This window comes from Molossus molossus, unplaced genomic scaffold, assembly GCF_014108415.1.
Source record: "Molossus molossus isolate mMolMol1 unplaced genomic scaffold, mMolMol1.p scaffold_m16_p_24, whole genome shotgun sequence".
NCBI lineage: Eukaryota > Metazoa > Chordata > Mammalia > Chiroptera > Molossidae > Molossus > Molossus molossus.
Genome location: NW_023425360.1, coordinates 2,986,975 through 3,013,087, shown reverse-complemented (window position 1 = coordinate 3,013,087; position 26,113 = coordinate 2,986,975). Strand labels below are relative to the sequence as shown.

General features: G+C 48.5%; 1 protein-coding gene across 2 annotated transcripts in view; it reads left to right on the top strand.

The window, feature by feature from the left end:
* The window catches only part of ZNF592 (zinc finger protein 592), a 44,303-nt gene extending 21,954 nt beyond the window's left edge, over positions 1-22,349 (top strand). For both annotated transcript variants that reach the window (XM_036277897.1, XM_036277898.1), the window contains 8 exons: positions 2,677-4,954; positions 11,751-11,929; positions 17,357-17,533; positions 17,811-17,970; positions 18,087-18,374; positions 18,614-18,726; positions 19,324-19,459; positions 20,838-22,349. In XM_036277897.1, coding sequence (XP_036133790.1) covers positions 2,696-4,954; positions 11,751-11,929; positions 17,357-17,533; positions 17,811-17,970; positions 18,087-18,374; positions 18,614-18,726; positions 19,324-19,459; positions 20,838-21,344 — 3,819 coding nt within the window. In that variant the 5' untranslated portion in view covers positions 2,677-2,695 and the 3' untranslated portion in view covers positions 21,345-22,349. The remainder of the gene's footprint in view (positions 1-2,676; positions 4,955-11,750; positions 11,930-17,356; positions 17,534-17,810; positions 17,971-18,086; positions 18,375-18,613; positions 18,727-19,323; positions 19,460-20,837) is intronic.
* Positions 22,350-26,113: the final 3,764 nt, after the last annotated feature.

The window sequence follows — 26,113 nt, the reverse complement described above, 5'->3', positions numbered from 1 at the left end:
AATAAATAAATAAAATAAAAGTGTCAGCTTTGGTATTTAATATCCAGAGATTATATATCTTTTTCCTGCTGCTGACCGTGAGCAGCCATACCATTTACTAGCTCTGATTTTCCTAGCAAAATACACCTTACTTTATTTCTGACTGTTCTGAGCCAGTCCCCCAGCTTTCTCTGTGTGGAGAACATTGTTTTCTTCTGATGTAATACTTCTCCTCTTCAAGAAGTAGACAATAGGAGGCTCCCCACTATTTCCCGGAATATCCCGCCCACTACCCCTCCTCCCCACATGCTTTCCCCAGCTCCTTAAAGAGGCCAATTTATTCTGCCTTCTTCCTCAATCTTCTTTTTCCTAGACAGTAAAAAAAAAAAAAAAAGTGGGGTAGGGTGGGGTGGGACACACTTTTAAAGCAAATAGCACACAGGTATTTCCTTGGTATTGGGATGCCAAGTGCCTTCACTAATTTCCAGTATCTTCCCCTTGGCTATGGGCTCTAATACTTCCTGTTCCATGGCACACGCATTTGTCCAGAAACTATACTTTAGTAAGATGCTCTGCCAACCCATATTTAGTATAGATAATTCACTTTATTATTATCCACCATGGTTAGATAGCTTTCCCATGGTAGGTGTTTTTTATTTCCTGTGAACTCTTCAGCAGGCAGATGTGTTTTGTTGGTTGGAGGTTGGGAAGGGGGGAGAAACCAAACCTGCAAAGCTGTTGATCCCGTGGGGTGGTAACAGGTATACCTCTGCTGTGCCACCTGCTTCCCTGTAGTTCTAAGTGTTTTGTTTTGTTTTCTCTTTATCTTCCCTTTTTAAAATTATAAAAACAGTCTACACACAAAAATTTGAAAAAATAACCCACCAGTAATCCCAGCACCCTGTATAATTATTTTTTCTCTTTCTTTCATCTTGGCTCAAATGCAGACTTAGTTTTACTTTGTTATAATCATAGTCTGACATGACAACACTTTGTATTATTATTATTATTATTATTATTATTAACTTTGTAAGTAATTTTCCATGTTACTATGTAGACTTCATAATTAGGATATTTAAAAATTAAATATATTTGGTAACATTGGTTAATAACATTATATAAATTTCTGGTGTACAACTTTATAATATATCTGTATATTGCATTGTGTGCTTACCATCAAAGTCTAGTCTTCTCCTGTCCCCATATATTTGACCCCCTGTTTGCTCTTCATCCTCCCCGAACCCCTTTTCCTCTGGCAACCACCATTATGTTGTCTGTATATCTAGGAGTTTGTTGCTTTTTGTTTTATATGCCCCACATAAATGAAATTCCGTGGTGGTTGTCCTTTTCTGTCTTATTTCACTTAGCATAAAACCGTCATGATCCATCCATGTTGTCACACATGGCAATCTTTCTTTCATCTTTCTTATGGCTGAGTAATATTCCATTGTATTCATATGCCACATCTTCCTTGTCCAGTCATCTGTGAAAGGATACTTAGCATAATTAGGATTTTTAAAAGATAATTCTAGCCCTGGCTGGTTTGGCTCAGTGGCTGGAGCGTCAGCCTGCGGTCCAGAGAGACCCAGGTTCGGTTCCCGCTAAGGGTGTGTACCTCGGTTGCAGTTTGTCCCTGGCCTGGTTGGGTCGTGCGGGTGGCAGCCACTCGATGTTTCATCGTCGATGTTTCTCTCTCTCTCTCTCTCTCTCTCTCTCTCTCTCTCTCTCTCTCTCCCTCCTTCCCTCCCTCCTTCCCTCCTCTCTCTCCCTTCTGCTCTATCTGAACAAAAAATGTCCTCGAGTGAGGATAAAAAAAATAAAATAAAAATAAAAGATAATTCTAAACTGTACTTGGACTTTAAAAATATTATTATTTTGATTTTAGAGAGAGAGGAAGGGGCAGGGGGGAGAGAGAGAACCAGCAATGTGAAAGAGAAACATTGATCTGTTGCCTCCTGCACCTGCCCTGACCAGGGATCACACTTGAAAGCTAGGTATATGCCCTGACTGGGAATCAAACCCGAGACCTTTCAGTATATGGGACAACACTCCAACCAATCGGACAGGGCATAATTAGGATTTTTTTTTTTTTTGCATTCATCTTCAGATAGTGCAAGAGGGAGAAAGAGAGAGAAACATCGATGTGAGAGAGACACATTGAGTGGTTGCCACCCCCACGACCCAACTAGGGCTGGGGACAAACTGCAACCAAGGTATGTGCCCTTGGCGTGAACCGAACCCAGGTCTCTCTGGACTGCAGGCCAACGCTCTAACCGCTGAGCCAAACTGGCCAGGGCGAGCCATGCCTTTTTTTTTAAGGGGCTGAGTGATTGATTTTTCTTGCCAGTGCACATGATGGTAGTGTGATGATATTCCCCGACAGGTGGAGGGAGTGTGCTATGCCTGTGTCCTCTTTTTGGCTATGCAACCAGCCAGGAATTTCTAGGTGTTGAGGTGTAAGGCCTGCTAGGCTTGTCACTGCATATAAACCCCCACCCTCCACCCCTCCCTCTGTGTGCTTAGCATTTTGGAAACCTGTTGGAGTAAAACGCAAATGTACGACTTCCCCCAGGATAAGGGTTTGTGCATGGGTGTGCTGCCTGCGTGTGTAGTATGATGGGTGTGTAATGAAGATGACACTGGGCAGAGTCTAGCAGGATTCTGGTGATCAGATTCTGTTCTCTGTTTCTGTTATAGCCCTTGCCAGCTTCCAGCCATGGGGGATATGAAAACTCCAGATTTTGATGACCTTCTGGCTGCCTTTGACATCCCAGACCCTACCAGCCTTGATGCCAAGGAGGCCATCCAGACCCCCAGTGAGGAGAATGAGAGTCCCCTCAAACCTTCAGGCATGTGTATGGATGAGAGTGTGTCCTTGTCTCACTCAGGGTCAGCCTCAGACGTGCCGGCCGTGAGTGTCATTGTCAAGAACACCAGCCGCCAGGAGTCGTTCGAAGCGGAGAAAGACCACATTGCCCCCAGCCTCCTACACAATGGATTCCGGGGCTCAGACCTGCCTCCAGAGGCCCACAACCTGGGCCACAACTGTGGGAAGTTTGACTCCACTTTCATGAACGGAGACAGTGCCAGGAGTTTCCTGGGCAAGCTGGAACCTTGCAAGTCAGAGCCGCTACCAACCTTTAACCAGTTCAGTCCAATCTCCAGCCCGGAACCCGAGGATGCCATCAAAGATAACGGGTTTGGGCTAAAGCCCAAGCACTCTGACAGTTATTTTCCACCCCCTCCTGGGTGCGGGGCTGTCGGGGGCCCAGTCCTGGAGGCCTTGGCGAAGTTTCCTGTCCCGGAGCTGCATATCTTCGATCACTTTTGTAAGAAAGAACCCAAGCCAGAGCCCCTGCCTTTGGGGAGTCAGCAGGAACATGAGCGAGGGGCACAGAAGCTGGTGGAGCCTCACAAGGAGCTGGATGCCAGTCGCTTTTTTGGGGATGCTTTGGAGTTCAACAGCCACCCCAGCAACAGTATTGCAGAGCCCAAGGGGCTCACCGCGGAGCTGGGTTCTTGCTCGTCAGTGCCCCCAAGGCAGCGTCTTAAGCCAGCCCATTCCAAGCTGTCCTCTTGTGTTGCAGCCTTGGTGGCCCTGCAGGCCAAAAGAGTCGCCAGTGTCACCAAGGAGGATCAGCCTGGCCACACAAAGGATCCCTCGGCGCCCACGAAAGAGGGCTCCAAAGGCAGCCCCAAAATGCCCAAGTCACCAAAGAGCCCCCGGAGCCCTCTGGAGGCCACTAGAAAAAGTATGAAGCCATCAGACAGCCCCCGGAGCATCTGTAGTGACAGCAGTAGCAAAGGCTCCCCTTCTGTGGCCGCCAGCTCCCCACCAGCGATTCCCAGAGTCAGGATCAAAACCATCAAGACATCATCGGGGCAAATCAAACGGACTGTCACAAGGATCCTACCAGACCCCGATGATCTCAGTAAGTCTCCTGCTGGGTCCCCTCTGGGGAGTGCCATTGCTGAGGCCCCGAGTGAGGTGCCAGAGGACGAGGTCACTGCCCTGCCTGCGGGGGAGCACTTTCCTGAGGGCGGCCCAAACGCAGGGAGCCCCCAGGGTGACGGGAAAGGGGCCGAGAGCGTGACGAAGGCCAGTGAATCTTCATCCCCTGGCTGCAGCTCTGGGTCCCGGGTCCCCAAGGGGGCTGCCCTGGGCCCGCAGGCGGGCAAGAAGCAACAGCAGAGCACTGCGCTGCAGGCGTCCGCGCCAGCCTCTGCCAACCTCCTGCCCAAAGCCGTACACCTGGCCAACCTGAACTTGGTCCCCCACAGTGTCGCTGCCTCTGTGACGGCCAAGTCCTCTGCGCAGAGGCGGAGCCAGCCACAGCTCACACAGATGTCAGTGCCCCTGGTCCACCAGGTGAAGAAGGCCGCCCCGCTGGTCGTGGAGGTCTTCAACAAGGTCCTCCACAGCGCCAACCCTGTGCCCCTCTACGCGCCAAATCTCAGCCCGCCTGCCGACAGCAGGATCCACGTGCCCGCCAGTGGGTACTGCTGCCTGGAGTGTGGGGACGCATTTGCCTTAGAGAAGAGCCTGAGCCAGCACTATGGCCGGCGGAGCGTCCACATCGAGGTGCTGTGCACACCCTGCTCCCAGACGCTGCTCTTCTTCAACAAGTGCAGCCTGCTGCGGCACGCCCGCGGCCACAAGAGCAAGGGGCTGCCCATGCAGTGTTCGCAGCTGCTCGTGAAGCCCATCTCTGCCGACCAGATGTTCGCGTCGGCAGCCCCCTCGAACTCCTCCGCCCCGGTGGCCCCCGTGCCCCCGCCCCCTCCCCCGCCCTCCCCCAAACATGGCTCCCCCTCGGACAATGCCAGCTCCACCATTCCAGCTCTGCCGCTCTACCCAGACCCCGTGAGGCTCATCCGGCACGGAATCAAGTGTCTCGAATGTCACAAGCAGATACGTGACCACACGGTCATGGCTGCGCATTTCCAGAGGACATCGGAGGAAACTGAGGGGCTGGTAAGTGACCCTCCCTGGGGTGGGTGTCAGGCCTGGCTCACATGGGCTCCGTGTCGGCCGGGAGAGAAAAGCTCATCGATGTGGACACTGGTGGCATCTTTGGAGTCTTAGAGGAGGATGTTTGGCTTGACGGTTAGTGACCTGCTTGAATGGATAGTGCTTGGTTCTTCCTGGGAAAATGATCCTGCGCACAGCTGAGGGGAGGCCCTGAAGATTTAGTGAGTGTTTTTGTGGATGTGTCCCATAGTCTACTCAGCTGCCACTCCAGTAGGCTGTCAGGGCCGCTTGTCAGGTCTGGGTGAGGTCTCTACCGGACGGTGCCCTCCTCTCTGGCAGGTGTCTGCAGTCTTCACAGGTGCTCGGCGGACGCGGGGCAGAGGCAGTGTGACACTGCTCCGAGCCTCGGTCTGCCCTTCTAAGAGCCATGCCTTACTGCGTTCTGCCCGCAGGGGACACAGCTCCTTGTGCTGAGTCCTTTGGGGAGTGAGTGGACGGAAGGAGAGCAGGCCGGCCTGTGGGCCCCTCCTTTCGTCCACGTTCTCATCCCTCTAGGAAAGCAGCCGCGCTTATCTGCTTCCCGTCTTGTTATGTTGGATGAGATCTGGCTTTATTTTTTTAAAGGCATCTGTGCTGAGAATACCCTGTGGCACCCTGTGTGTTGGTGGCTGTCTGTGTTAGCAAGGTCCTGTGAAGAATCGGGGCTCCAGATGTGCCTTCTGCGGCTCTTCTCCTCCTCCTCCAGGTGGAAGCAGTCGCTTCATGACCTAGCCAGGCCCGTCCCCTCACCCAGGGCGGATGAGCTTTGCACATGTGTTCTGAGTGTCCACAGTGTGCCAGCAGGAGGGAGTCGCACTGGCCTCCTGGAGCTCACCGTGGCATAACGAGGCCAGGGCTCACCACCCACACGGCTGCAGTGTGTGCAGACACAGAATAGGGTTGAAACAGGCTTGTCAACATAGTTGCAGAGACTGCCTCGGAGGGACTAATTCGTGGTGACGCCACACGTGACATTTGAGCATGGAGGAGGGGGAGAGGCAGGGTGTTCAGGTAGAGGGACAAAGGTGTGTGAAAATGCCACGTGTGTTTGAGAACAGGGAGTTGTCGGGAGTGCGGCCAGCCTTGGGAGGGTTGGGGTAGAGACGGGAGGAGGAATTTGGGGCTTCTGCAGCTCCAAAAAGGGCCAATAAGGTGCAGTAGGATCACTGTTGCCCCTTATATTCGCCTCTGTTTCTGTTTGTATTTTCCTTCTGATGAGTCAGGTAGAGTATGGCCACTCTAGCCTTTCCTCGGGGGCTCCTCACACCAGCATGGTTGGCTTGGTCCCAGATTGCGTATTCTGAGTCATGTGATCATTACCATTGCCAGTGGAGGTCTCATGCTGGGCCTCTGTTTGTTTCCTATGCTATCCTCACCCATCTTCTAAAATGTGAGCAAAAGTCTGGGTACAGGATCCCCGGTTGGCATCCTTCTCGCTCTGCATCTTCTCTGTCATTCTCTAGTAGGAGCTGGACAACAGGGCCCCCCCAGACAGGAAGGGAGGGAGTACCCAGGAGCACTGTCAGGTTTTGTTCAGCCTCATTCTAATCCCTCAAAATCTCCTGCTTATAAAAGCAACTTTGAGTCTCAGAGAAAGGGTAAGGCTTGAGCTCTGGGATCAGAACCTAGCCTTGATAGCTGCTGGACTTGGGTTTCCTAGAACCAGGCCCTGGCTTCAGGTCATGTCCAGGGCAGGGATGGGAAGGTGGGTGGGCCTCCACTCGAGTAGGGACTGCAGGACGCATATTCAGGCCGTCTGTCCTTCCTGGGAGCCCGCCCTTGAACCAGATCTGCGCCCCTGTGCAGTGGCTGGAGGGGTCCTTCCAAGCCACCCTACTGGGCAGGATGTCAGCACAGAGAGACGATTACTTCTTGTTTCTAACGTCATTATCATACTTAACGAAATTAATAACAGTTCCATTAATGTGTCCTAATACAAGTCCATATTCAAATTTTCCCACTCAAGTCAAAAATTGTCTTTGAATCAGAATCCAAACATGGAACACACTTTACATTTCTTTAGTTTTTTGAAACTTTTAATCTAGAACAGTACCTTCCTTGTCCCTCTCCATTCTGATCAGACCCCCCCCCCCCCCTTTTTCTTCATGTCATTGGTTTGTTGAAACTGGGTCATGTGTCCTGAGGATTTTCTAGGACGATTTGGAGTTTGACTGATTGCTTCCTGAGAACTTTCCAGGATAATTTTGGCTTTGCCTGATTGCTCCCTCATACAATTAACTTGTTCTTTTTTAATCCCACATTTTATGTGTAGACTAGAATTTAGCAGTAAAGACTTGATTAGATGCAGGTTCAGTGTTGAGTAGGCAGAGTACTAGGCTCTTCACATTTCATGATGTCAGAGAGGTGCAGAGTGCTTGGTTGTCTCTGTGGTGATGATGCTGAGCTTATGAGGGAATTTAGACAGTGGCTTTCTGATCCCTTCATTGTAAAATTCCTTATCTTTTACCTAATGCTTCTTTTTTCTTTTCTTTTTTTTTTTTTTTAATCCTCACCCGAGGACATTTTTCATTTTTTGTTCAGATAGAGTGGGAGAGGGAGGAAGAGAGAGAGAGAGAGAGAAACATCGATGTGAAAGAGACACATCGAGTGGTTGCCACCCGCACGACCAACCGGGGCCGGGGACAAACTGCAACCGAGGTACGTGCCCTTAGCGGAAACCGAACCCGGTCTCTCTGGACCGCAGGCTGACACTCTAACCGCTGAGCCAAACCGGCCAGCGCTGCTGCTTTTTTCTTTATTGACTTTTAGAGAGGAAGGGAGAAGGAGAGAGAAACATCGATGAGAGAGAACATCGATTGACCTCCTCCTGCATGCCCCCCACTGGGGATCAGGCACACAACCTGGGCATGTGCCCTGACCGGGAATTGAACCGGCGACCTCTTGGTGATTGGGTTGATGTTCAACCACTGGGCCACACTGGCCGGGCTTACCTAATGCTTTTAATATACATTAATAATCGCTACTTGAGTCAGCACTATTATTAAGAATTGCAGAAAGGTGCTTTAAAATTTTTATTCTTTTTTTTTTTGTTAGCTGGGATTCCTTATACATTATCTTTCCCTCTTCCATGAGGACTGTTTGGTTACCCTGAAATATAGTTTATGTTTGAAAATGGGATACATGCCCTGGCCGGTTTTGCTCAGCGGTTAGAGCGTTGGCCTGCGGTCCGGAGAGACCCGGGTTCGGTTCCCACTAAGGGCATGTACCTTGGTTGCAGTTTGTCCCCAGCCCTGGTTGGGTCGTGTGGGTGGCAACTACTCGATGTGTCACTTTCACGTCGATGTTTCTCTCTCTCTCTCTCTCTCCCACTCACTCTATCTGAACAAAATATCGCAAAATGTCCTCGGGTGAGGATAAAAAAAAAAAAAAAGAAAAAGAAAATGGGATACATACATAATTCATTTCCCTTAGTTCACAATTTTCACAGTAGTGAGTTGATGCCCTAACAATCTTGAGTAGTGTTTTAAGAGTCTTTCCTCTACTATTTTTTTAAATTGTGGTAAAATACACATGAAGTTGACCATTCGAATCATTTGAGTGTGTAATTCAGTAGCATTACGTATATTCACACTCTTTTGCAATCAGTTCCAGAACTCTTCATCTTGCAAAACTGAAACTCTTCCCCCATTAAACACCACCTCCTCATTCCCCCCTCCCTACAGCTTTTGGCAACCACTATTCTACTTCCTGTCTATGAATTTGACTGCTCTAGGTACCTCATATAAGTAGAATCATACAGGATTTGTCTTTTTTGTGACTAGCTATTTTACTTAGCATGATGTCCTCAAGGTTCGTACGTGTTGTACCATGTGTCAGAATTTTCTTCCTTTTTAAGACAGAATAATATTTCATTTTGTTTATTCATTCATTGATGAACACTTGGGTTGCTTCCATCTCTTGGGTATTGTGAATAATGCTGGAACGTAGGTGTACGAAAATCTTTTTGAGACCCAGATTTCAATTCTTTTGGGTATCTACTACCCAAAAGTGTAATTGCTGGGTCATATGGTAGTTCTAGATTTAGCTGTTTGAGAAACAGCCACACTGTCCTTAAGAGTGGCTGCACCAACTTACAATCCCAACAGTGAACAACGGTTTCAGTTTTGCCTCATCTTCACCAACATTTGTCATTTTCTGTTATTTATTTATTTACTTATTTATGTATTTATTTTTTAGTCCTCACCTGAGGACATTGTTTGCATTTATCTTCATATAGAGGGGGTGGGGAGAACATTGGCGCGAGAGAGACACATTGAATGGTTGCTGCCCACACAACCCCAACCGGGGCCGGGGACAAACTGCAACTGAGGTACGTGCCCTTAGCAGGAACTGAACCCGCGACGCTCTGGTCTACGTGCCAACACTCTAACCGCTGAGCCAAACCAGCCAGGGCTGTTTTTTATTTTTTATTAATAGTAGCCATCCTAATGGTTGTCAGGTGACACACTCCATTATTTTTTTTAGTATTAGCGTTATGATGAGCATTCTATTCCTTTTTTGTTGTTGTTAATGTTCACCCAAGGATTTTTTTAAAATTGAGTTTTAGATAGAGTGGAAGGAAGGGCGTGGGAGGGAGTGACAGAGAGAAACATTGATGTAAGAGAGACACACTGATTGGTTGCCTTCTGCACAACCCGACCGGGGCCAGAGATCGAACCCACGACCCAAGTACGTGCCCTTTACTGGGAATTGAACCCGCCACCCTTCGGTCCACAGGTGATGCTCTAACTGCTGAGCCTAACTGGCCAGGGCTGAACATTCATTTTTATATATAAAGAATGTTTATGTATTCAGTCATTTTTTATTTAAAAAAATTGTTTTTCTTTATTGATTTTAGAGAGAGAGGAAGGGAGAGGGAGAGGGAGATAGAAATATTGATGAGAGAAAACATCGATTGGCTGCTTCCTGCATGCCCCCCCACTGGGGATTTGGCCCACAACCGGGGCACATGCCCTGACCAGGAATTGAACCAGCGACCTCTTGGTACATGGGTTGATGCTCAACCACTGAGTCGCACTAGCTGGGCTTCGGTCATTTTTTAAAAATATGTTTTATTGATTTTTAAAGAGAGAGAGGAAGGGAGAGGGAGAGAGACAGAGAACCATCGAAGGGAAAGAACACTTGATCGGCTGCCCTGATGGTATAATGAACAATTACCAACTCATGGCCTGTCTTGTTTCGTGTATTTTCTTACCCACCCCTCACCCCTCCAGTGGATTATTATTATTATTATTATTTTAAGTATGTTTTTTTATTGGTTTTTTTAGGGAGAGAGAGATAGAAACATCAATGTGACAGAGAAACATTGATCGGCTGCCTCCTGCACTCCCCCCACTGGGGACTGAGCCCGCAACCCAGGCATGTGCCCTGACCAGGAATTGAATTGGAACCTCTTGGTGCCTGGGTCAGTGCTCAACCACTGAGCCTCACCAGCCTGGCTCCCATGGATTATATTTAAATAAATCCCAACATCATTATAACTGTAAATATGTCAGTATGTATCTCTAAAAGATAAGGTTTCCCCCCTTAAATAAAGACATGGTATCATTACATTTCAAAATTAATAGTTTCTCATTATCAAATCTTAATATCAAGTGTCAAATGTCCCAGTATTATCGTGAAGTTAGGTTTTTTTTTTCCTTTTTATTTTACGATGTGGTTACTTTCAGTTTTATTTTGTGTTGGTTTCAGGTGTACAACTTAGTGACTAGATAATCATACAGTTTACATAGTGTCCCAAGTCAGGATTAAATATAATAATTAAGTTAATGTCTCATTCCTTTTCAGTTGGCTTGTTTGAATCATATCCAAATAAGTGCTATACATTGCAATTGTTGAAAATTTCTCTTAAACCTATAAGTTCTCCTTCCCTCTCTTTTTCCCCCCCCTTTGTCATTTATTTATAGATAGAGCTGGGTTTGCCCTGTAGAGGCTCCGGATTCTGGATTTTGCTGACTAGTGTAGAGATCCTTTCCTGTCCTCCCTGACAACTTGCCCTTTTGCACTGCTTGGACCCAAGTCCCCCCGCCCCCCTCCAGTGAGCAGTATAGTTGTCTCTTTACTAAGAAGGGCTTCTCTAGATGTGGATACCCGCTCAGCCCATTGCTCCCCTCTGGCTGTCTGGACTCTGCCCGTTAGAGCTGCAGTGAGTCTGGCTGTGGGGCTTGTCTCGCCCTAGTTCCACTCCTACCCACTCTGAGTGGACAGGCAGGGCTGAGGGAATGGAAACTGGCAAGACCACTCAGTCAGTCTATAGTTGGGGCTTCTGCAGCCGGTCAGGGTAGGCTTCAGTCCTCTTAGGAAGTCAGTGAACCATCTGATGAGGTGTTGAGTAGGAACCACCTCTGCCAAGCTAGGGTGAGGCCCTGGCGAGTCTGGCAGTGAAGAGAGGTCTTAGAATTCGAGAAGTGCTTTCGACCTCTGCAAAGGAAAAGCTGGTCCTCTGCTGAGCCAGAGGGAAGAAACACTCCCAGTCCTGGGGCAGTCTGATCTTGGGAAAACAGGGTCAGGTCTGTCTCTGATTAATAAGTAAGAGGTAAAGCTTGCTAGGGTGTCGGTATCAGCACTTCTAATGAGCTCTGGGGTGTCCAAGTGTCCTAAGGGAGCTGGAAGAGAGAATGGTTGCAGAGGGGAGGACGGTTTATTCTGACCTGTGTCCTAGGAAAGCCAGGTGGCTGTGACTGGAGAGCCATAGGCCTGTGGTACCTGCATGAACTGTTTTCTTGGTGTTCTTTTCTAGACCTGCCAGGTATGCCAGATGCTGCTGCCCAACCAGTGCAGTTTCTGTGCCCACCAGCGGATCCACACACACAAGTCCCCTTACTGCTGTCCAGAGTGTGGAGCCCTCTGTCGCTCCGCCTACTTCCAGACCCACGTAAAGGAGAACTGCCTGCACTATGCCCGCAAGGTGGGCTACAGGTGGGTGCTGCCTGGCTCGCTGTCCTGTCCTGGGGTTGCCCAGTGGCTGGTCCTTCTGGCCAGAACTTGTTTCAGACTGAGCTTGGTCCTCAGAGTCCTGGGCTCTAGCCTAATAAGACAAGCACATTGGTTGGTATGTGGACAGACATTTTTATTTCCCAGAGAGCAAGAAGCGCAAGGGGGAGAAGAACAAGGAGTTAAAAAAAAAATTAAACATCAGCAAAAATAGCTTTTAAGTGGAAGATTTTGGGGAAATTAGAATATCTATATAACATTCACTTTGTCAGTTTGTTTTTAAAATATATAAAATTAATTTGCTCACAGAGTTATTGTGTTTGGCATATTAAATTTGAAGTGCTATTTCAGTAATAAATTTACTAATTGCAGCACTTTGAATGTTTCCAATTCTTGTTAACAAATGGAGCTACAAGACTCCAAACTCAAAAGACTCTAGTATCTTCGTGTTGATTTTTTTTTTGTCAATTTGTGTGAAGTAAGTGAAACCCAAGCATGGAAAAAATAATCATCCTCATAGTAAAAACAAGAAAAGTGTATTTTAGACAATCTCCTCCATTGTGTCAAACATATATAAGCTAGTCATTTTCAGGAAAAAGAATAGGCGGAAAACTCCCTCCAAAGCTCACAGACCTGTAACTTTCACATCGACCCCAGCAGGGTTTCTGTGCTAGTTTTACTGCATTTGGGATTTCTTCATCTTCTCTTGGTTTACTTTATCACTTTCACTTCTGAACTTAATTTTGCCCAAATTTAGTAAGGTTTTCTTCCCTTTGGTATTTAAAAAAATTTATTGACTTAGTTTATTTAACTTTATTTTAGTACTTATTATTGTCTTCAGCATTGTGCCAGACACTGAAGATATAAATATGATTAAGACACAGCCCCTGCGCTAAGGGGGCTTCAGTCTGGTAGGTTATAAACACGTACACAGTGATTGTAACTCAGAGTGGTAAGTCCCATAGTGGAAGAATGGTCAGGAAACTTTAGAGAGGAGATATTAGGAAGTTTTCAGGCAGAAAGGGAGAGAGTATGTCGGGGCGGATACCAGCACACACAGGGATTATGGGAAGATCAGCATTGTTGTAGGGGTGGATCAAGATGAATGGGAGCAGTGTTGAGAAGTGAGACCAGGAGTCAGTATAGGCCCGGCCTTGCACAACCTTGTGTTCCTTGGTAAGCATTTGGTCTTTATCCAGTGGACAGTGAGAAGCTACAGAAGGATTCAGCTTGATTGTTTCTGGGAAGCTGACACCTTATATTAAGGAGAATGAATACTGGAGACTGGTTGAGAGGCAAATGTGGCAGTCCGGGTGAGATGAGATGCTGAGGGCTTCAGCTCAGGCATGGTCTTGGGATGGAGAGAAGGTAGAGTTGAGAGAGATTCAGGAAGTATAAGCATTAGGTCTTGATGATAGCTTGTAGATGGGGGTAATGATGGGGAGGGTTTAGTAACGACTCCCAGGTTTCTATCTTGCTATAAACATTTCCAAATGTAGACTAATTTCTTTGCATGTTATGGAGAACAGAGAATCTAAGTGCATGAGAAACAAAACCACCAGAGGCAGGTTGTAAAGCCCTTACCACCATGTTGCAGAAGAGCAGAGGCCGGCAGCCTCCTAGGCTACATTTTAAAATCAAACACCTGGCGAGTGTTTTTACAGTGTTTTCAGTATCCTGTAATATAAATACCTTCCTAACTTTGACTTAAATGTGCGCTGCTTCTTCCCAAATCCAATCCAATCCAATAGACATGCAATCAACACTTAGGTTTTTATCTTAGAATCTTGAACCCAAGAAATTCCAGTAGCACAGATGGATTAATAGATTGTTTTTGTCTCCTAATTATTTTATTTTACTTTCTTCTATTGCGTAAAAAGAAACAGTGTCTCAAAAGCAATTTAGTTTTTCAAGTCTTTTTGCAAGGAATGTCAGCTAAATGTATTGTGATTCAGCTATGCAGAGATTACTGAAGGTAACAGACATTAAAATCTCCAATGATCTGTTGTTGAATTCTGAAGATATACACACGAATGCACTGTTCTTTTATTAATATATTTTTGGTAACAGCTTTATTCAGATATAATTTACATACCATACAATTCACCTATGTGAAGTGTGTAATTCAGTGGTTTTCAGAATATTCAGAGTTGTACAGTCAATCACTACCAGCAATTTTAGAACATTTTCATCACCCCCAAAACTGCCTATATTCACTATCCTCCCATTTCCCCAGTCCATAAACAATCACTGATTTACTCTCGGTCTTATAGATTTGTCTCTTGGACATTTCATAGATATAAATATAATATATACTCCTACTATAATATTTTCAAGATTCATCCATGTTGTAACGTATCAGTATTGCATTCTATTTTATGGCTGGATGATATTGCGTTGTATGTATATACCACATATTGTTTATCCATTCATCAGTTGATAGGCACCTTTTGGCTATTGTGGAAAATGCTACTAATGAAGATTTATGTACAAGTTCTTGTGGGTACATACTCAGTAGTAGAATAGCTGTGTTATATGGTAACTCTAAGTTTAACTTTTAAAAAAAATTGATTCTGGGGGGGGGGGGGGGAGAGAAACATCAATGTGAGAGAGATGCATCAGCCCTGGCCGGTTTGGCTCAGCGGTTAGAGCGTCGGCCTGCGGTACAGTGAGAGAGATGCATCAGTCAGTTGCCTCCTATATGCCCCAACTGGGGATCAAACCCACAACCTAGGTATGTGCCCTGACTGGGAATTGAACCTGCGACTTTCTGGTGTATAGGATGATGTTCCAACCAAGTGGCCAGGGCTCAGTTTAACTTTCTGAGCAACTGCCAGACTGTTTCCCAGAGTGGTTGTACCATGTTTACATTCCTACCAGCAGTGTGTGAGGGTTCTGATTTCTCTGCAACCTTGCCAACATTTGTTATGTCTGACCTATGATTCTAACCATCCTTATGGATGTAAATGGTGTCTCATAATTTTGATTTGCCTTTTCCTGATGGGTATGGTGTTGAGCATCTATTTGTATATCTTTGGAGAAATGTCTATTCAGATCTTTTGCCCATTTTTAAATTGGGTTATTTGTTTTATTATTGAGTTGTAAGAGTTCTTTGTATATTTCAGACATAAGTCCCTTGTCAGATACATGATTTGCAAATATTTTCTCTTGTTTTGTAGGTATTAATATTTTAAAATAAATTCTCAAAAGGTACCCATGTTCCATTTCATTGAGCTTTACTAGTTTTACAATATTATTTTGTTTTATATTACTTTTGTTTTTTTAAGACAATGTAAAAAACCTGTACATTATATATATAGTATGTATATATATATTTTATGTGAAATATATATGTACGTTACACATATATTTAGAATTGTATAAATTATTTTGCTCTTTGTTGATAATTTGGAGGGTGGTCAATATTGTTATAAGGGAGCAAGTTTAGATTTTAAAATAATATGTTATTTTCTTAATATTTGTGATTATTAGCAAAATTAAATTTTTTACTGCTGTTCATATTTTCTAAAACTATATGTCACAGTATATGATTCTACCATTGTCTGTTTCCTCTTTTAAAAATTGGTAAAGAATTGTGTCATGGGGTTGGACTTCTCTTCTGCACACTTTTCATTGGTTTATACATTGCTGTATTTCATCCTCCACTGAGGCTGCTTGGCATATATATATATTTTTTTCTTTTCAAGATTTTCCATTGGCCTTATATCCCTTCACTTTCTTACTTTCAGTGAGGTTTCTTTGATGAATGTGTCTACTAGGTAAATAGATTGTATTTTCAGTTGCATTTTTGAAGAAGAGTTTGGTGAAACTGCACAAATAAGGCCACTTAAGAGACTCTTTACCCATATCAGCTGGACTTGGCCACTGTGGATGAATTTGGATTTTTTCTCTCCTCATAATATCTTGTGGTATGGAAGTACTCTGTGTGCTAAAAGTTGGTCACTGGTTTGTTTAACAGGAGAGAAAACAAAGTATCATTAAGTCAGTAGTTCATATAGAAACTCTGTAGCACATACAGATTTAGTAATGAGCATTCATCCAAGTTGATTTCAAACAGCTTTCTGGTTCTGCGGGCTGCTCCTCATTGCTGATAAATTTGCAAAGGTGACTCTGTAACACCCCCTCCACCCCTGGTCTCCTCCAAACACACACACACACCCTCAAAAGGAAGAAAAACAAAAACATTGGTCAGGATTCTGGGGTGATTTATGTGGATTGTGAAAATGGACACATGTAGTGAGTTGAAGGGAAATATTTGGAGTCAGAGAATTCTTAAGTGAAGGTGCGTCCCTTCAGTAAAGCCGCGGCTACTCTTCTGGAGCCTGCCAGACGTCAAGGTTACGGAGGCAGGCAATATTACAGGAAGGTCAGAGGTGTTTTCTCATGTACGGGAGACCTGTGTATGTTTATGGGCTGGAGAGAGGACGGAACATGAGAGGGTCTAGGAACCTGCGGATGCAGGTTGGTATGGAGGCAGGTCCCAGACTGAAGAAAGGAAAGGCAGCATTTATAGAGAGGTATCTGACATTGAAAGAGTCCAACACGGCCTCAATTCAGAAAAATGGTTTCAGACAGTTTATACATAATAAAAAAAAGATATATACACTAAACAGAAAATAGAAATGGGCAGAGAGAAACATAAGTAAAAAGTTATCCATGGTCCCACTAAGGAGACATCACTGCACTTATGAGCTGCATGGCCCAGAATGGTACCAGCCACGTGTGGCTCCTGAGCCCTTGAAATATGGCCAGTGTGACTGGTTGTTTTATTTTATTAATTTAAATTTGAATGGCAACGTGGATGTTGCAGTATAGAACATGCCCATCGTCCTAGTAGATGCCACTGGACAACAATGCTCTAGAGTGTTTCTTCCTGGGCTGTGGGCCATTTGTTTTAATGTGCTTGTTTATGGGGAGCATAGCGTTTCTTAACTGTGTTTGATTCTGTGGCCACCCCTGCTTACCGAGCACCCGCCTGTGGGAGGGCACAGGTTTTCTGCAGCCTCTTGAAAGTCCTCTTGGACTCCTGGGGTTGTACCACGTTAAGTGAATACTGTTTGTGCCATTTTTGGACTACTCCCTCCTTCTCCACCCCCACCAACTTCTCTTCTCTGGGCTCATGGTTTTGGTTGGCAGAAGAATACCCTCTGGTCAGTGAGGGGAGAGGAGTATTTCTCCCCCCTTCTCTACCAGGTGTGGCCTTGGGCTCGCGGGTCCCTGGGCAACCACATTGTGCCAGACAGTCACGGGCAGGCTCTCAGGATGTACGAGTGAAGGATGGAGGACTGAATGCTCAGAGGAGTGTCCTGACGTGGCTGTGTTCCTGCCTTCCATCCCTCCTTTTCCAGGACCACCTCTGGGTCTCACCTCCACGCCCCCTCTGTCATTCAGGTGCATCCACTGTGGGGTCGTCCACCTGACCTTGGCCTTGCTGAAAAGCCACATCCAGGAGAGACACTGCCAGGTTTTCCACAAATGTGCTTTCTGCCCCATGGCCTTCAAGACTGCCAGCAGCACCGCGGACCACAGCGCTACTCAGCACCCCGCCCAGCCCCACAAACCCTCCCAGTGAGTGCAGCTTCAGAGCCAGCAGGCCTGTGGGGCAGAGCCTAGTGGCCTGGGTGCTATAGGGGGAGGTGTTGGGTCGAACTGGGAGCCAGGGCTAGTGGCAGAGATGTCTGGAGTCCACCAGAAACATCCTGAGGCCGGGGAGTATCCACACTGGCTCAGAGTAGTGTTTCCCCAAGCCTGACCCTGGTTCCGAGAGAGCAGAGACGGGGTGGAGGGTCCTGTGGTTCTGCCAGCAGAGCCCTGGCCACCTCACGCCTTGGGGCTTGTCTCACAGGCTCATGTATAAGTGCTCATGTGAAATGGTCTTCAACAAGAAGAGGCACATTCAGCAGCATTTTTACCAGAACGCCAGCAAGGCACAGGTGGGCGTCTTCAAGTGCCCCGAGTGCCCGCTGTTGTTCCTGCAGAAGCCGGAGCTGATGCAACACGTCAAGGTGGGTGGCCTTGGGGGAGGAGGCTGGAAGGAGAGCGCAGGCCTCAGGCGGGAGGGGGGGCTGACTCTGTGCCTCTCTCTGCTTGCCCAGTCAGTAATCGCTCTCCCCATCCCTAGAGCATTCACGGGGTTCCCCGCAACGTGGACGAGCTGTCAAGCCTCCAGTCTTCAGCAGACACATCCTCAAGCCGTCCTGGTTCTCGAGTTTCTGCGGAGCCCCCTGCCACCAGTGTGGCTGCCCGGGGCAGCTCCCTGCCCTCGGGCCGCTGGGGCAGGGCGGAGGCCCACCGCAGGGCTGAAGGCAAGCCCCGGCTGAGGAGCACGGGCTGGGCCTGCCAGGAGTGCCAGGAGTGGGTGCCCGATCGGGAGAGCTACGTGTCCCACGTGAAGAAGAGCCACGGCCGGGTGAGCGCAGTCCCCGGGTCCCCGTGCTGGGCCAGACTCTCCCGGCCTCTCTCCTGTGGGCCAGGGTCCCCTTCTGTGGCCAGCAGCACCGTGGGGTTCCTGGGGCTTTGGCCAGGGTGGGTACCGCAGACTTTGAGGTCTGTGGGGCATCCTCCTTTCTGTCCGTGTCATCTGAGAAGGAAGGCGCACCCAGAACTGTCTAACGGTCCTGATGCTTCGCTTTCTGTGACCACCTGCAGACGCTGAAGCGGTACCCGTGTCGGCAGTGTGAACAGTCCTTCCACACCCCCAGCAGCCTGCGCAAACACATCCGCAACAACCACGACACCGTCAAGAAAGTCTACACGTGTGGGTGAGTCTCTGGAGGGGGAAGCCAGGAGGCCTGAAACCCAAGCCGGTCTGTCCGCGGCACCTCGGGGCTTTGCTCTGCTCTGAGATCAGGGGTCAAAGGCAAGAGATAAGCACATTTCTAAATGGAAAATGCGGTGGCTAGGTCAGAAATCAGGGCAGGTCAGAAACCAGCTTCCAGAACCTGGCAGCTTCTGAGGCCTCCCTCCCCCCTCCCTCCCCCCGGGCTGCACCGCCAGCCAGTAGCGAAGGGCCCTGAGGTTTATGAGTGGTGGTGTGACCGTGAGCCCCGTGGGCACCACCAGTCTGTGCTCCCCGCATACGCTGGCCTCGCATGCTGACCACCAGCCCAGCACTTCGGCCTCTGGGCAGTGATATCAGGTGGTGGAGAGTAAGGTCAAGGCTGACGGCCAGTGCGAATATTCTGACTTGCTGTTGACTGTCATCTTGGCTGGCTTGCTGGCTAGATTTCTCTGGGGTGTACCTAGCACTCCCGCTCTGTTCACTCCAGACCTCCCCCGGGCCAGGAGCAGAGGCCTGCCTGGCTGTGCTGCACCCTGCGGCCTGCCCTCACTCGATTCCTGTGGCTGTCCTTTCACAGGTACTGCACGGAGGACAGCCCCAGCTTTCCTCGGCCCTCCCTCCTGGAGAGTCACATCAGCCTTATGCACGGCATCAGAAACCCTGACTTGAGCCAGACGTCCAAAGTCAGACCTCCGGGCGGACATTCCCCTCAGGTGAGTGTGGGGTCCTTGCCCTCCAGAGCTGCTTGCTCAGTGAGGCCTGGAGCTGCAGGGGCACTGGCAAGGCCACAGGGCGCCCATTGGTCATTGTGGCCATGCCATAACCAGCAGTGACAACTTCCCTTAGTATGGACCACGCTTGAGCCCTGTGTGAGCCACCTGGGCTGCACCCAAGTAAGGGACAGGGACAGAGACCCGGAGGCACCCCATCGGCCTCTTGTTCTTGCTGTTCCCTGTCACGTGAGCCCTTCCTTAGGGGTGGGCTGTATTCACTGACGGGGGGCTTTCACACACCCCGGCCTGCTTCTGCCCATTGAGGTCCTAGGGGTGGGCAGGTGGGGCTGGCTGTTGGGTGACTCCGGCCATGCTTGGCTGACCCCCTCTCTCACTGGTTATGGGAAGAGCCATACTCCAACCCCGGCTCTCCTGGACCCCTGTCTTGTGGCCTCATCCCTGCCCCATGCCCATTTCTCCTGGTGAACTTCAGGAGCAGCCTGGCCTCCCTCCTCACTGGGGTCTTTCCCAGCCCATGGGAGGGGCTGCTCCTTAGCGAGACCCAGCACATCTGGGAAATGACGAGAGGTCCCAGAGTTCCAGAACAGTCGAGAAAGCTTGACTGTTCAGAGGATGGCTCTTGCTAGTCGGCACGGGCCCTTGCACACATAGCAGGTGGGGCGCCGGTTGGCATTTTGGCAACATGTGTATGTGATTAAAATGTACACCGCCCCTTCCCTCCAAAAGCACACACCCTTTGGTGCATCAAGTCAGCTTCTTGGATTTATCTGTCAGGTATCCTTGGCCTTGGGCGCGAAGACGTGTGTTCACGGATGTTCACTGCAGTACTGTGTGCATGACGGGTGGAACTTGACTAAGCGTCCGCCAGTGGGGACTGTTCATCCCCATGGTGATGCGTGCGCTGCTGTTAGGAAAGCGTGGCCTCCGAGCCTCGTGGAGACAAGTGCCAGTCGTGTTGTGCTGTGAAAAGAGCAAAGTGAAGCAAAGTGTGCATGTAACACTATCATTGTGTGAAAGACGGGCAGTTTTAGTTTTGTATGCGCACAGAATGTCTCTAGGAGGAGCCACAGAGCCCGGGCGATGCCGTCTTCTCCAGATCAGGCCTGGGCCGTGGGCTGGAGGGATGTAATCTCCGTGCCCTTCGTTTATATTTGGAATGTGCCACAGTGTATGTCACATTTTCAAAAAGCAAACAAAACGCTCCCAAACAAACCAAAGCGAAACCAGCATTCAGGGCTGGGGTGACCCTGGCCTGGGTGGAGATTCTTCGAGGCCTTGGGCTACACTGGTGGTGTTTGGGGGCTCCTGTCTTGGGCTCGGCTTGGCTTGGACTCGGCTCACGCTGTTTCCCCTTCAGGTGAACCATCTGAAGAGACGGGTCAGTGGGGCGGCGGATGCTCCAGGCACCAGCAGCAGCACGACCGTCTCCCCTGTCAAGAGGCACAAGTCCCTTTACCAGTGTGCGAAATGCAGCTTTGCCACAGACTCGGGGCTCGAGTTTCAGAGCCACATACCTCAGCACCAGGTGGACAGCTCCACGGCCCAGTGTCTCCTCTGTGGCTTGTGCTACACCTCCGCCAGCTCCCTCAGCCGCCACCTCTTCATCGTCCACAAGGTGAGAGACCAGGAGGAGGAAGAGGCGGCAGCGGAGGCAGCGGAACCAGAGGAGGGCTCTGGGGAGGAGATGCCCACAGAGACCAGGGAAAACGGACTGGAAGAATGTACCGGCGAGCCTTTGTCAGGCGACCCAGAGGCCAGGAGATCACCGGGCCAGGCCCCTGAGGAGGACAGTGCTCAAGATGCTCAGAATCAGCCACTGGCCTCTCAGGATCAGGACAGCCACATACCATGCCCTCAGGTGTGACCGGAGGCTCGGCAGTGTGTGCGGTCGGGCGGTGCTGTGGCGTGCTGCACCTGCCGCGTGGACAGTGGAGGATAAACGGCTCTGCCCCGAGGGTGTGTGTGGCAGGCTGTGCCCTGAGGCAGGGTCTGCCTGAGCTGTGGGAAGCTGGGTGTGCCCGGCCCCAGGAGATGTGGGGTCGCCCAGGATCCTCACAGATCTGAATTCACTTCTGTTATTTATGGCTTTGTGCTGCTTCTCAGTACCCTAACTTGTCTGTAATCTTCCAGCCCCAGGCTACTTCAGCGGCCCAACCCACTGTCCACTCCGCCTGAAAGCCCTCAGCGGCCGTGCTCCTGCGAGGCTCCCCACCTGCTGCCTTCAGCCAGGGGGCTCCTCCGAGCTCTCTGGGCGGTCAGGGCCTGAGAAGGGGAACGAGGGGGCTGGCGCAGTCTCCTGGAGAGCTCTGCCCAGCCTGGCCTGGCAAGGGCCTTGGTCACCTTGCCCTTCCTTCCCGTCTTCTCTGATTCTTTCCCCCCCGACAGTCCCGGAGAATTGATTGTCCCTGGCTCATCCTGGGTGGGAGGAACCTGCAGCACACCTGTTTGCCACCTGGGGAGCAGAAGTACGGCCCAGGCAGGCCGGCACCCGCAGGCACCGAGAGGCAGACCCTTCAGAAGGAGTGTGTCCTTGTCCTGCGGCCGTCCTGCCTCTCCTGACAAGTGGGGCTCGGGGCACACAGACGTTGGGATATTTGTATTCTTGCTCCTGTGCCATTAGAGAGGCTGCTGCCCCAGGCAGGCCAGCCACTCCTCCTCTTGGCTACACTCATGTTGCTCAGACTATATTTCAAATAAAAATATTCTTCTTACCATGCAGGTGGGCTCTTGTATTCCTCTTCCAGTGAGCCTGGCCCCACCTGCTCCACCTAAGGGTCTTCCCCAGATGTCCCTCCCTGTCGCATTTCTGAAGGAGAACAGTGTTCCCCCTGTCCCAGGAAGGTCCTCTAGATTCTAGAGCCATGGTTAGGGAACCAGGAGCCTGGGACTTCGTGACTCTGTGGAGACCTTCTGAGGGCTGAGGGAAGGTTCATGCTGGTCAAGAGTCACCTCCAAGGTCTCCCCGGGCTAGCAGCATCGGCTTTCGGGCCTATTGAAATTTTCTGGGCACCCCCATCTCTCCTCCAAATGGATTTGCAACCTAACAGAACCCTTTACTGCAGGGAGGAATTCTGTAATGTTCTTTCAGCGTTCAACAGGCCCGATATTGCCATTGCCACGGAATTTAGTTGTGACAGAATTAGGATTAGACATTCGAGGCTGGGCTGTCTTTTTAGTGATGTCAGAGTTCGGGCCCGACCCAGCACAAGGAGCAGGCAGTGTGGGGGCTGTCCTCTGAGCTCTGACCCACGGGGCTGCGGCAGTGCTGCCCGGGTGCGATGTGAGCCTGGCCGGACAGGGTCTAGAGCAGCCGAGGGAAGCGAGCGCTGGCTGCGTTTTCAGACGCGATCTTTCAAGGGAGGCACCGAATATCAGTGATAAATTATTAAATCAGATAAATACGCTGACCTTTTCACAACTGAAAACAAAAACCATTTTCTTCCTCTCTCAAATGCCACATTTTTAGTGGAAATGCTAATGGCGTTGGGAAAGGTTAGTGTTGCCTCCGTCTCAGAGAGCCTCTGTGGTTTGCCGATCGCCGTGCCTGGCAAGGGCCCCGGGTCTCCGCTGCCCCGGGAGGCCGTGAGGCAGGCCGGGCTGTAGAGCCAAAGCTGGCTCTGACCTCCATGTCATCCCTTTCCTAGTTCCAGTTCCAGGGTGCCCACCCTGCATCATGGCTCTTTTCACAGGAAGACATAGAGGAGGCTGGTAGAAAGGATTGAAATGGATGGCTGAGTCTCTTCCCGCACAGAAACAGTGGTAACTGGAAGGGGGAGGACGTGGTGAAATTACATGTCTGACCACCTGTCTTGACCCAAGATCCATCTCCTTCCCGGGAATGGTGTGGAGTTGATGGGATGCTGAGCCTCTCACCGGGAAATCTGGGTCACCCCTGAGGTTCTACTCTTACCCAGCTCTTGACAAAGCCCCTAACTTCACTGGCCCCACCCCTTCAAACAGAGGTAGTCACTCCATCCATCTTGCTTCTCCAGCTTTTGTAACTTGATGAGTGTGGAAATATTTTCTAGTTTATGAAACACTATATAAAAGTGAGGACTACTTCTTTCTTTAAATCCTCACCCGAGAATAATTTTCCATTTATCTTCAGATAGAATGGGAGGGAAAGAGAGAGAAAGAAAGCGAGAAACATCAACGTGAGAGAGACACATCGCTTGGTTGCCTCCTGCATGACCCCGGCCAGGGCTGGGGACCGAACTGCAACCAAGGTACATGCCCCTGACTGGAATCCAACCTGTGACTCTTTGGTTCGTGGGCTGACACTCTAACCACAGAGCAAAACTGGCCAAGGAAAAAGTGGGGGATTCCTAACGTGACGACAGGGCACCTCGCTTTTCATTCACACGTGGATGCCAATGGTCAGTTATGACCCGTTTGGGACACCTCTCTGTTATTTAGTAATCCTGATGACAATAGCACTTTAAGCCCTGCTCCCATGCCTAGCATCTTGCTAAATACTTTCTGGTGAACTTCATGGAGTCCTCACAATGATCTCACAGCGATCCTTCCTTTTCCAGAGAAGAAAAACCGAGGCTCGGAGATGTTAAATAACTTGCCGGGCCACCTGTAAGCAATGGTGCTGAGTCAAGCGTGTCTGGTTCTAAAGTCCATGGTGTCAACCACTGTGCTGCCTTAGTGACCCAGCTGCTTTGGCTGGCTGCCGGCGTGTCGGGTTTGCAGCCGTTGAGACATCCACTTTCCTACCTCCCCTGTGGTTGGAGTGCCAGGTTCTCTTTGGAGTCAGTCTGTGCCTTGTCACCCCAAGTAGGGACCTGCACATCACATTTGCTTGTAACGAAAAAGCATAGACAGTATCTCCATGACCTTTGATTCTCATAGGGATTTAACTTGCCATTTGAAGACGATCCTTTGGCGGGAGGGGCGGGTGGGGATCCCAGAAAAGACTGCTTAGTCCTCACAGGGAACATGGTTCCCTCAGGGTCCAATATCTTTTGATCTTTTCTTTTAAAGGTGTTTTTAATGGTTGAGCTGTCATTTTTTATCAGAAAATGCTTGCAGTAAGAAGCACTTATCTGTACATTAGCTGGAGTGCTCTCCTGATCAAGTTAAACAGATAAAATCCCCACCCTCATAGAAACTACTATTTAATACATGCTGAGGCTTGACAAATGACTAGTATTTATTTTCCAACTGCTTTATCTCTGTAAAATGATATGCTGAGTGACTATAAGCTCATTGAGTGTGTAGAAAGAGCCGTTCCCTTAATTTATGTAAACAGTCTGGATTTTGAAAACTTAACACTTGTGGCCCAGCAAGTTCAACACACTTTGCCTTCCCCAAGCCTGAGGACCCTAGCCCCCCCCCCCCACCTGCTCTCTCACCACTGAATATTCAGCACTGAACACACCTTACTTGTTTTAAATTTTTTGTGTGTTTTGAAAAATTAATACATATACATGGTAAGACATTCAAACAGTACAAAAGAGTATACAATGAAAAAGAAAGAAGCTTCCTAATGGAGGTCAGCCTTCAGTTCCCCATCCCCTCTGCAGAATTAATCGCTGTTATCTATATCTTGTGTATCCTTTCTGAGCAACTCTATGAATTTACACGTTTATAAATATGTATATTTATATATCTATTTTTAATACAAATGGTAGCATTCTATACAAAGTGTTCTGAAGCTTGCTTTTTTTACTTGTGTAATGGAGATGGTTCTAAATTCATCCGGTGGGTCCATCAAATTCTTTAAAAGTCCCTAGCACAGTTCCTTGCATTCAGTAGTGGTTCAGAGTGAGTAAATGAATGAATGCATGCATGAATGAAAGAATCAGATTTCCTCAGGGTCTGATCTGAGCAAGGCAGGATCACCTAGATTCTAGAACCCCTCCCCCTTCTCTAAGGGATTCAAGTCATTGTTGACCTTTGCTACCATCTGACAGCAGCCTTAGGAACTGGGAGAACTGGAGCCAGAGATCCAGGTCCCACGTATGGGATTTCCTTGAGGTCCTTCCTTAAAATTGCTCTTTCCTTTTGGAAATGATATAGAGTTATCAGAGAAAATAAAAAGTGCATATTTACAATCCCTTCTTACCTTTGCAGTGGTTTTCATTTTTTTTTCATATCACTTTTCAATCCTTGTTCAGTTCATAGCTGAATGTATGGTATAATTACGATAAATGACAGTGGTTAACATCAAACATTCCTACATAACAAACATTTTTCTTACATTCATTCTCTTATTTAGCCTCAGAACAGTCCTAGGAGACAGATACTACTACTATTGTTTTGGCATTTCTGAGTGGTTGAGTAATTTCCCTGAAGCCACAGAGCTAGTAAAGGGGCCGAGCTGGGTGTGAATGACTTCCAGTCACTGCACTGTCCCCGATTTTGTACCCCGCTCTTTTCTACTTGACATTATGTCTGGACATTTTCATGTTTCTCTATAGTCTTTTAATCATCATTTTCAATAATTGTAATCATTTTCAAATCAACATAACTTACCTACCCATTTCCAGTATACATTGAATCTCCTACTTCATCACTGCAGGGAATAGTGTTGAGCACATAGCTTTTTACTTCTGCAGAAGTACTTCCTTAGTATTTATCACTATTTCTTTTGACTAAACTCACTGGTAGCACTGGTAGTGTGAC